The 12251-nt window shown below is 37.5% G+C and overlaps 1 protein-coding gene and 1 non-coding gene across 5 annotated transcripts in view; both read left to right on the top strand.

The window, feature by feature from the left end:
• The window catches only part of NRG3 (neuregulin 3), a 1020119-nt gene that overhangs the window by 1003267 nt on the left and 4601 nt on the right, over positions 1-12251 (top strand). For 3 of the 4 annotated variants that reach the window (XM_045878223.1, XM_045878225.1, XM_045878222.2), the window contains exons 7-8: positions 4354-4481; positions 9050-9220. In XM_045878223.1, the coding sequence (XP_045734179.1) occupies positions 4354-4481; positions 9050-9220 (299 nt within the window). Of the gene's footprint in view, positions 1-4353; positions 4482-9046; positions 9221-12251 lie in introns of all 4 variants that reach the window. The other variant, XM_045878224.1, reaches the window with a different exon arrangement.
• Positions 5269-5405, top strand: LOC123847149 (U4 spliceosomal RNA). The gene has a single exon (XR_006791418.1). It is a non-coding gene; the product is annotated as a U4 spliceosomal RNA (small nuclear RNA).

A 12251-nucleotide genomic window follows, 5' to 3' on the forward strand; every position in this document is an offset into this window, starting at 1 on the left:
AAAATAAAATATTTTAATTTACTTTTACTTATTACTTCTCTGGCATTTTTCCTTTTTTAGGTAGATCTGAGTTTCTAACCTATATCATTTTGTTTCTCCTTGAAAAGCTTCTCTTAAAATTTCTTGCAGGACAAGTCTGCTGGTGATGAATTTCCTGTTTTTTGTTTGTTGGTTGGTCTAAGAAAGTCTTTATTTCTCCTTTATTTTTGATGGATAATTTAACCAGAGATATATTTTCAGTTTGGTGTTTATTCTTAAGTATTTCACTCCTGTCTTTTCTTGTTTGCATGATTTCTGGTTAGAATTCCACTATATTTGTTCATCTTTTTCTTCTATAAGCAGGATTTTATTTTCTTTGGTTTTATTTTCAGCATTTTATTTTATTTTTGTGTTATTTTTTTCTTTACTTCTCTTTTCCTTTTTAAAAAAATACAGCTTGAATATGATATGCTGTGATGTAGATTTTTTTGGTATTTATCCTTTATGGTGTTTTGATATTCTGTAAGCATCCTGTATCTATGGTTTGGTGTCTGTCAATAATTTTGAAAAGTTCTCAGTTACTATTCACATATTTTTCCTGCTCCATTTTCTTTCTTCTCCTTCAGTAACTCCAGTTATGCATATGTTATACCATTTGAAATTTTTCAACAGTTTTTCAATTTTATCATTTTTTCCTTTCTTTTTTCGCTTCTTTTTTTCTAAATATATTGTTTTTGTTTTGTGTTTCATGCCAGGAAGTTTCTGTTGATTAATACTCAAGTTCCCTGATTCTTTCCTTGGTTGTGTGCACTCTAATGATGAGCCTATCAAGTGCATTCATCATTTATGTTACAGTATTTTTTATATTTAGATTTACTTTTGAGTATTTCTTAGAGTTTCCATCTCTCTACTTACACTACTCATCTGTTCTCACATGCTGTCTACCTTTCCCTTTACAGCTCTAAGCATAGTTATTGTGCTTATTTTAAATTCCATGTCTGATCATCCCAACTTTTCTGTGGTATCTGAGTCAAGTTGTGGTCCTTATTTTGCATCTTCAGACTTCATTTATGTATATATATTCTAGTATGCCTTATAATTTCTGTTAAAAAGTAGACATGATACATTGGATAATCCTGAGGTAAACAGATGTTTAGTTAGGTTTTATGTTAATTTGGTTAGCAGTGGGTTTCATTTAATGTTTGCTGTAGCTGTAGATGCCAAGGGCTTTAAAATCCACTAGCGTCTTTTGTTTGTTTCATCTTTGGGTTCTCCTGAGAATTCCAACCAACCCTGGATAGGAGTACAGCAACTTAAACCTGAATCGCATGTTAAATGCAGCCACTGAAATGAAAATGATTCTCATAAAGTCAGTGAGAGAGAAGAAGAATCCAAAATAATAAATTTTGAGAATAAATTTGTGTTAATTGACCAAAATAGTACAATCGGAAGCAACTGTATAACAACAATGCAAGCATTTGAAAGAAAAGATTTAGAACATAGTATCTATTATAGACACTATGAATAAGCAGAACATAATCAGGTTGATTCTATTCAAAACTTTAATCCAGGATTTTTAACAAAACCTTTTAGCTTTCAGGATCAAAAGTCTCATTCAAAGCAAAGGCTATATGCACCGCAGAGGTTTATTGCAGCATTATTTACAATAACCAAATTATGCAAGCAGCCCAAGCATCCATTGATAGATGAGTGGATAAAGAAGATACGGGATGTGTGTGTGTGTGTGTGTGTGTATATACCCAAACATATAGGAATATTATTCAGTCATAAAGCAGAATTAACTCTTGCTATTTGCAACATGGATGGAGCTAGAGAGTATAATGCTAAGTGAAATAAGTCAGAGGAAGACAAATACCATATGATTTAACTCATATGTGGAATTTAGGAAAGAAAACAAATGAACAAAGAAAAAAGACAAACCAAAAATCAGACTTAACTATAGAGAACAAACAATGGTTACTAAAGGGGCGGTGGTAAGGGGGATAGATGAAACAGGTGATGGGGATTAAGAGCACACTTATCTTGATGCATGGAACTATTGGATCACTATATTGCACACCTGAAACTAATATAACACTGTATTTTAACTACACTAGAATTAAAATAAAATAAAAATAAAAACTGATTGGTATCCCCCCCCAAAAAAGCAGCAGAGATTTTCTCTAGAAAATCTAGATGCTGTAGAAACACTTGGCTGATGTTGCCCCCATAGACCTCTGCAGGAGCAGAGACTTACCGCCTCCCATTTGGCACAGATGTCTCCAGATCATCTCACTTATTTCTGTAGCTGAATATTCCAGGCATCCAAGTTTGTCTTCTAAACCAATTTATTAAAAATTGGGATTAAAAAACAAACAAACAAACACTTAGTTGGTCTTATAGAACCTGAAGGTCAGATAGAAAGTCAGAATGTTGGTTATATTCCAGTGACATGTCTATTCATTGCACTTTTCCCATGGATGGTTAGTAATAATTAACCTTAATTAGTCAATAAAAAAGCACACATGAAGGTATTTACATCATTTTTTGGATCTTTGTAATTTTGGATTATTGAAAATAGCCACCTTTTCCAAATTATCTCCATATCATCTTTTTTTCTGTGTCAATTTACTCCATTTTGCAAAAAGTCTGACCTGCTTATGTGAGTCCATTTTGTAGAATTGAGATAGTGTTTCAAGACATGGTTATGACTGCCCCTATGTGGTTTATTTTGGAAGTACTTAAGAAGAAAACAGTAGAGATTGAAATCTTAAGGTTAGTTACATAACCTTGACATTTTGCCTAATCTCAGTAACCCATATCCACTGATACACTTTTCCCCAAGGATAACATCCAGTTAATAGTTGTTTTGGTTTTTTTTTCATCTGCATCCTGTGTTGTTGCATGGGAAACACACAGATACACAAATGCACACATAGAAATATATATGTACATGTACATACAAAATCTATATATGTGTGTGTATATGTATACATAAAACTAAATATATGTATATACACATATACACACTTGGAATATATGTATATCTGTTCACTTCATTTTCCTTATTTATGCAAATGGATTCATATTATGCATACTTTTTTTTTGTACCTTGATTTTATTCTTTTCAATGGTTGTGTAGTTTTCATTTGTGGATATTTCTATTGTGTCCAGTTGTTTGTGTTTTATATTTATTTTTTTTTTTGTTATTAAAAACTGTACCACTGGTATACTCTAGTGATGATATTATTTTGAATTTTTACAATCATATTAATGATGGGAAGTCCTAGAAGTAACATTCTGGATCAAAGAGTGTGTATATTTAACATTTTGGAACATATTGGCAATTTGTACCCCAACATATTAGTACCAACCCTAATTTTCTTGAATCTGTACCTTTACTAGATCTTATTGAAATTTAATTTTCTCTATTCTGATTTTTATCCCTTTACAATGAATGCAGTTGTACACTTTTCCATATGTATATTGCATATCTGTCTTCATTGTTCTGTAAAATTCTTGTTCATACATTAGATATGAATATCCAGATTTCGAAATTTTCTCTGGATTGGTTAGCATTCTAAAATTGTCATTTGTCAGGATAGTTTTTATCTGGAGTTTCTGGAAGAGAAACCTGCTAGCCCTTGTTGCCTGTTCAAGAGCTATGTGTCCCAGGAGTATTAAAGTCGACAGCTTGCTGCCTGGTTGAGATACCATATGATATTTCCCTTGGGGCAAAGTTTTTCTTAATGTGTCATCTCTATAGGTTTCCCCAAAAGCTCCTGAGCCTTATAAGATATCATAGTCAAAGGTGAAACGACAGCTTACTAGCTATAAAGAGTGAAATGCTCACAAATTTCTCTTATTAAGCCCAGTAACTACTTGGCAAAGGCTGAAGGAGGAGAATGGTGGAGTGCCGAGGGCAGGTACTCTGAATCAATATCCTCATAATTCTGAGAATGTTCCAAAGTTCGTTCAATCACTATTTATTGAATCCCTATTATTTGTAGTCCAGCTACTAATTAATTCTTGCGTGTACAAAATGTATATCGAATAAAAAATACTTGTGCTTTTGCCTGTCAGGCACAATGTGCCATGGGTGTAAATTGAAATGAGAAGACATACTTTACATTCTAAAGTGGAGAACCCTCCTGGATGGACCTTATCTAAGCAGAGTTTGGAGGGAGGATGGAGACCGTACTCAGTGTGTGAGAAATGGGATGCCAATGATGTCTCTGTCATTCTCCTGATCAGGTGCCCAGTGGACAAATTACGGGCAAGTTCAGTAACTTCTCAATATCTAGCTATGGTGTTATAGGCCCTCCTCTCATAATTTATCCTCCAGCTCAACTCTGTGCATGTGGTTTCCCACAGTATTCAAAGGCGGAAAGGCATCCTGTGACTGCATTGGAGAAAATGATGGAGTCAAGTTTTGCTGGCCCCCAGTCATTCCCAGAGGTCCCTTCTCCTGACAGAGGAAGCCAGTCTGTCAAACACCACAGGTACAGGTAGCTACTCACGGTGGGGATGGGCACGTTCACACTATGTCTGACGCTGGACAACACAGGCCAACAAATGGCAACCTGATTCAGGAGAGATGATTGTTCTTGCTTCCCCTTAGTTCTCCGTGGAGTGGATGCTCAAGCAGCTGACAGCCAGTAAACCAAAGCTGACAGCAGGCAGCCATGCCCCTGTAAGAAGCCTGAAGGAACTATTAACAACACCCATCAAAGCTGCAGACACAGACCAGTGAATGAAACAATTGCATTCTGAAAAACTATTAAAAACATGATTTCCTAGCCTGCCTTATCACCGTCTGCAAATTTAATGACTAATTCTTCCCTAGGCAGCTGATGTGACACACTCCAGGTCTTCCAACATGGTTCTTACACAAAGAAAACTTTTCAGGGGGAGGAAGCTTGGCAGGTGTTCTCCTTGGGATTATAAAATCTGTTATTAATGGGGTGGCACTCTTTTGCAAGCTGACCACAGAAATTGGTTCTTTGGGGTAGAAAACCAAACACAAGATTATCTTATAAATACCATAACATTCGGAGGCCAAGCAAGTTTTTTAGCATCTTCTAGTCACGTGCTGCATTTCATATACAAAAATCTCAAAGTCCGAAGATGCAGTCTTTGTCCTAAACCAAGTGCCAAAGTTTGGGACTGATGTTATGTTTATGTGCATCTGAATGTAATAGCCTCAGTCTTTGTGGAAGTTGTGCAGTGATTTAAGTATCCTTTTCTTAGTGAGAAGTACAGTATTTTAAAATTAAATATATACATATGAGCTTTGCGCAGTGGCAGTATCGTAGCCAATGAGGTTTATCCGAGGCGCGATTATTGCTAATTAAATATATACATATGAAAAGATTAAAATTTCAAAAAAGAAGGTACAAAATAGTAGTTGTCACTTATCATGGTGAGCATCAAGTCATGTATAGAATTGTAGAATCATTATGTTGTATCTCTGAAACAAATATAACATTGCATGTCAACTATATTTAAAAAAAAAAAAAAAACCTTGAAAAAACAGCCAGTTGCCCCCAACAATAATAGATAAATATTGTTGACCCTTGGTTTTCACATATCTAGGCAATGTTTTGAAAACCTCCATGACAGAAACATGCATTATGCAAGGAAACGATCTTCTTCCTTGACTCTCAGTGAGTCCCCTAAAAAAGGATTTTCCTGATGCTGGCCACATTTACTGGGAGGTTCTCTGTATACTAATCCTCATTATTGGATGGTGATTTTTTTTTTCTCATTCTACGTGAGTAGAGACTGAGATACCAAAGGTTTGCTAAGTTTTTTGGTTGCTTTTTTTTTAATGGTTTAAATATTTTCAACTTGGAATTGAAATATATTTGGCTGTTGGATTATTGCTTTATTTATTAACTACAAGTTTTGGGTGATATCATTTGAGGCATTTACAGAGAGTTTCTTGTTAAAAGAGCATTTTAGTTCACTAGATCTAATGGAAGTTCTTTAATTAGGGAAATAAGTCCAAAATTACCAGCCTTTTATAAGGTGGATATTTTCTCCAAAACAACATTTTCTCCTGCGGATTATAACACATGTTGAAGTGGTGTCCCATCCAGTCGAGTAAAATAATTATGTATAATATTATTCTAGGACTATATTATGCCATCAATGTTTTAAAGTTGAAATAAAAAAGAATTACAGTTTCTAATGTATTTGAGCTGCAAATACCTGACCTTATTCCTTGTCTGTTGACATACCCCCTTCTTAAACTTGGCTTCTACTATGTTTCTAGGAACCACTCACAAATCAAATAAGGACATTTTTAAGAGATCTTCCTTTTTGTTTGGTTCAATGACATTGCAGTATTTGTTGGCATACATTGTGTCCTGATAGATAGGCAAGGGTTGATTTATAAAGCGCTTTTAGAACTTTGTAAATTATAGTTTAATATATCATAGCTTTTGTTTTGTAAAACATGCAGTAGACTTAAACGTTTTCATGATTGATAACCTGGTCACTGATTTATACATCCTGCAAACTGCTCTATAACTTCCCGAATGCCACTGGGTTAGAAGGCTTGAATAGTTGATTGATCAATAGGTGTAGAACTGTTTTTGAAGATGGGTCACTAGTTCATAGTGGAAGACTTTGTTTTTGTGACAGTTTGGCTAGCCATGAATAATTAATTTCTTTTTTGTGCACTGCAAACATGACTTATTTGGATAACTCATTATAACAAAGCTATTAATTCAAAGCCATTATTTCTCATGTTTAGTTCAAAGGGAAAAGAATCCTCTTGCTTTTTAAAGAAAAATCTATTATGTTATGTCATACCTATTACATTACATTTTAGCAATATAACTCTCTTATAGACAGCACATATGTGGGGTTTTTGAATGAAATAAGACCAGGATTTTCGGTGATTACCATAAGCCCCCGAGTTGTCAGGTGAAGAGAAGGAGTCAGGGGAGCTCATTGCACTGAGCCCCTACTCCCTGCCCGGCTCCATGCATAATCTCTCTTTTAGTCCTACTGCAGTCCTATGAAGATACTGAAGCATGATGCTAATACCTTCCTTTGGCACCTCTCTGACCCATAATTAGTTTTTACCTTTTTCTGCCTTGTCCTGTGCACTGAAAGAGCCGCAGGCTCTCTTGTCTGCTGTCAATACAGAACACAGGCAGAAGATGGGAGGATGGGTGGAGACTGAAGTCCTGGTCTTTCTGTGCCCTCCCTCCCTGCTCACCTCAGCTACATCCCTTGTCCCTCTTCCCGGGGGCCACAGTGCCTGCCAGGTGGTCCTTTCCTTACCACTCCCCTTCCCTCTTCATTCTGATAGTTTCCTCCTCCCCTTGTCCCTTCAGTTACAGTGATATAAACAGCCTCCCCTTGTTACCTGGCCTGACATACAGTAGTGCCCTATGTTGGCCTTTCCTCTCCCCCCCTTAAACACTGAAGACACCTTTGTAAATAGTAAAATCTCCCCAATGACCCAAATTAGAGTACCAACTCTTTCCCTTCAGGACTCTGACTGGTAGAAATATTTCCCCCAGTATCATGCTGCTAGTAATGTACAGACCTGAGATGCACCCTCAGATGCAGCTAATTCTAGGACCAAAGCCTGAGTACCCCCACAGATGCCATAATAGCTCCTGGATAATACAGATAGGTGCTAGAAGGGAAGGGAAAAAAGAGCTATTGGAACTCTTTAAACTTGTGGCCTCGGTGACCTAACTAGCAGTCCCATGTTGTCAACATACAAGAAATATTATGATAAAGAATGAAGGTATAATACGTTGCAAGGTATGACCTAGTGTTTGTACAAACTCGAGAAGTTAATGTTGGCTTGAAGAAGGTAAAGTTTGATCATTCACTTTGCCAAAACCAAGAAAGTGTCTCCTGGCTCTCAAATGTCAGCTTCTCAAACTCTGATCTTAAATATATGAGATGTTTTGTTTTGTATCTACTAAGTAGAAATAACAGTAATGTTGGGAGAGAAAGTTCCAGAACTCCAATTAATGTAGTGACATGGGTAAAATTACTTTGGGAAACTGGTCCCTTTAGAACTTGATAGGTTTGCTGAAATTTTGAAAATGATTTTCACCTTTCTCCATATGGCTTTATTGGTATTTTTAGAGTTAAATGAGAATGCAGCAAAAGATTCTAACTTCGCTTGTTATCTGAACACTGCAGAACAAGTTTGACCACATAAACTGGCATCGCATGGAATGTCTACATAGGAACAGAGTTCTCCTTACCAGTCCCCATGGCTGTAGGGTACATTCAGTGGGGTAGAGATGGAAATGGGTATGGAATAGGTAACAAGTCAAATTAGCAATTGATTTTTATAAAGAGTCTAGCTCTTTTGCTTAGCATGATCTATGTAGGAATCTCAATCTCACCTAAGATATATCCCATGTATGCCTTTTGCCCTGTGATGGCATCTGAAAACATGGTTATTTAGGTGTTGGGGTGTATGAGTCAAGGAAAATATATAATCAGATGTTTATTAAAAGCAAATTCAAAAGAAAACCAATTTAGTTTCGCAAGATTGATGAAAATCTGAGGTAGTAAACTTGGAATTTAGCACATATGTTAAGGAGAGAATGCCAACTCAAATGAGGTTTATTTATTCTACCACTAACACAAGTGAACTTTTGCCAGTGAATCCCTTCGGAGTTCCTGTGTTTAGTTTTTGTCAGTATCTAATAACAAAGCCAGTTTTATTTTTATTAGAGAGATAGCTACTCTATCCTGGATAATGAGGGTGGCTGAGAATCAGGAGCTTGAGAATTCCTTAAGCCCACCTCTTATTTTGGCTGGAAACCTGTGATTTTTTTAGTCCATTGTGCTCCAAACTAGAAAGCCAGGAACATGGGAACTTCTCTTTGTCTCAGTTCCTGCAAGGGTGAATGGATTCAGCAACTTCTGGTCTCCTCCTAGCAGATATTCTACCGTCATGGATGGAGAGCCTAATCTAGAACTTTGAGTATCTGGAGTGAAAAGGCAGTGTTTGAAAAGTTTGAGCAGCCACATACAAGGTTCGTTCTAGGATCAATATGTTGGTTTTCTTTCATCCCAGCAGGAGTCTCTCCTCTTGCTGCAGCCCAGGGCAAAGGAGTGGTATGCTCCATAGGAATGCCTTCAGGAGAACACCCCCCTCGCCCAGAAGTAGGCTGGGTGGCATCGTGGGACCAGCGTATCAGCAACTTGAGGAATCAAGGATCCCAGACCAGGATATGATACCTCGGCAAGGGTAGGTCTTAAAAGCAATGGAATTTAGGGAGGGTGTCATGAATGTTCAAACTTTCAATTGAGTTATTATGTTCTTTGGGGTTTTCTTCATTGATTTTTGTCATTAATAGTCTATTTATGCTTACTTCTATCTTTGTTCCACAAAAGATAAACTAAAAAGAATAGGTACAATGAAAACAGATATTAGGGAAATGTGAGACGGAAATATAACACTAGGGAGCAAGTTAAGTGTATAGCTATCTAGGCAGTATATTACATAGTTGCTAAAACAACTGGGGATTTGTCTTTGATTTAAAAGAAAAAGAGATTTCTTAGGAGGACTAACGTGTTCCTTCATTCTTAGGTTTGAAAAACAATTACTCAATTATCTAATCAATATTGTGGGCAATACCCTCAACAGTAATCTGTAATGTATTTATATATAGTATCTGCTTCTGCCCAGAGTGTTCTTGAACGTGTCTCAGTCAATGTTGACAGCATATTGTCAAAGTACAACTTGCTGAACTCAGATCTCTAGGTTCATTTGTAGTGTAGGTGTGGAAAGATGGGCTTTGGACACCCTAGGGCTGCTGTTCATTCTTGCAGTGCAAAAGGTGCCCTTTCCTCCAAGTGGTTGCAGACCCTCAAGGGCTCATGGCATGGTGAGTGGAGTAGGATGAATTTTAGCCCCCATTCACCTAATTGGCATAAATCACCCAGTCAGACATGGTAGCCCTTCCTTAAAATGACTGGAGTTTAAATCTCATCTTTGAAAAAAATTTTATCTTTTGAACTTAAGTTTTCTCATGTATAAATTGGGCAAAATAATACCACCTTCCTAAGGGTTGTTGGGCAGATTAAAAAAAAAATTACATGTGTAAAGGGCTTGTAACTGACACATAGTAAGCAGAAAACTAGTCTGGCATTTATTGTCACAGGAACTATTAGAGAGCTATTGATTTCAAGAGCAATGCAATCAGGGTTTATTCCAGAAATTTCAGGAATCCGTTCTCTCACTCAAGCCAGGTTCTTGTTGCATCTGTTTTTTATCACTCTGGATAAGGCAGTCCAGGTTTCTATGCTGCTTTGGCCTGGCTGATCTTTCCAGACTGTCTATATCAAACTGAGAGCCAAAGCAGTTGGGAGACATCTATCACAGAGCCTTACCTTTTCCTTTTCTTCTTGGCAAGTTATACATACAGCAATGCCCTGTCTGACAAAACTCAGCAACAGATTTCTTCAGAAAGAAATTTGTAATTTTGAAGCAATTCCAAATGGGCTGTAAAATACTTTTGGTACAGATCTGGGGTGACAGTTTGTAAATTCAACATAACAACCAGGTTGTCCAAAATGTATAATGCAAGTCAAGAAGCAGTTTGCATATTTCTTTGCCTTATATCTAGAAAAGGGGCTTGCATTTAGCCTCTAATTATAATTAATCATGTTTCATCATTTCTTTTCTTCTTAAATCGCTAAGCACGGATAATGATTCTTAAATCACTAATAATGTCTGTTACTTAGGAATATATATACGGGTGAGAACGAGTGAAGGGAAATCAAGTTCGGAGATTTTGTGGGTGGAGAGAGAACCCAGCCCATGCTGTCTTTCTTTTCATTGGGTACTGTTATGGCTCTCATCCCATATGTTAAGGATGCTCTGAGCCTGTGCCAGGCATAGGCTTGAACCCTACATACATGAATCTTCAGAGGCTCAGAGATTTCCATGCATGTTCAGGCACTGCTTTGTCTTTTACCTCCTGGGAGACTTACACTTATTGTCTGCATAGTGGTAGTTTTGTTTTGGTTCAACCATCATTGGGTTTGGAATATTCTCTCCAACTGGCTGGCCACGTGTATTTTCCTGTGTGTGATATGCACCCGATGTTGATAAATGGTGACTCTAAGTCACTGTGTGCTCAGCACGATGAATCTCAGGGAGCAATCTCATTCTCAGTTCTTAAAAACAGCTATTTTCCACTCCTGGGGGACTGACCATCTCTCCAGACTGGAAATGGGATTGGTAATAGAATTTCACAGCTAAAGGCCCTCTTCAAATCTGGCCCTAGCCCCAAGGGGGAGTGAATGAATTTACGAGAGCTATCAGCCATCTGCTGCTTGTTTATCAAGCATGTGGGCGCTGTCTGCTAGTTAGGCTCCTGGTGTATAGGACTTCTCTTCTTGGCACTTACGTCAGCCCAGCTTGAACCCAGCACATATCATAGGGAGGTCTGATGAAGGAATGAGATGAAGAGGAGATTCTTCAGGAGATTTACCCCCAAATGATAGACCTGGGACCATCATGGCAATGGCTTACAGAGCTCTGAACTAGGTTCTGTCAGGCAAATCAAACTCATCTCTTCATATGCTAGACAGAAAGAAATGGAATCACAGAAGTAGATGGCCACCTTCAAAGTAGAAGGGATCCAAAGTAGAAGGGATCCAAACTGAATACCTACCTCACTTAGCTAGCAACTTTACAGACAAGTGATCCTTTAAGAAGTTTAAAAATGAACATACTAAGAATAGCAGAGTTTAAATGGCTAACCTAAGGTGGCATATCCCATGTAAAAGGACCAAGATTGAATACTGGCCTTTCTGACTAAATGAACCACTAAGCCAGGAAAGAAATGTGAAGAAAATCACATTCATGGATGATGACATATAAATGGAATAGCTAAGTGTATGGCTTTGGAGGGAAAAGTGGATCTCTTCAATTTAGTCAGTTGATTTCAAGGCCATGCACACCAGGAACTGAGGCTCGGAGTCCCCTGCAGAAACACAAATTCCTTGGCCGAATCCCTGGGAACCAAACCAAGTGACTACTGTTGGAATTTCTCATCTTTAAAAGGATGCTTTGACTCCCCTAGTTACAGATGAAATGCACTTGTGATTTCTTTGGTGAGAGATCAGAGGAAGGGCAGCTCAAACTGGTATTTTATAGTCACTGAATGACAAGCTATGGATCAAACTTGTGAAAGAGTCAGTGACTCTTAAGGGACACAGAACTCTGAAGTATCTTCTAATCCAGAACCACATTAGAAATTTAGCTCTCG

This window comes from Mirounga angustirostris, unplaced genomic scaffold (genome assembly GCF_029215605.1).
Source record: "Mirounga angustirostris isolate CCGP_5_RB_7025 unplaced genomic scaffold, mMirAng1.0.hap1 SCAF_6, whole genome shotgun sequence".
NCBI lineage: Eukaryota > Metazoa > Chordata > Mammalia > Carnivora > Phocidae > Mirounga > Mirounga angustirostris.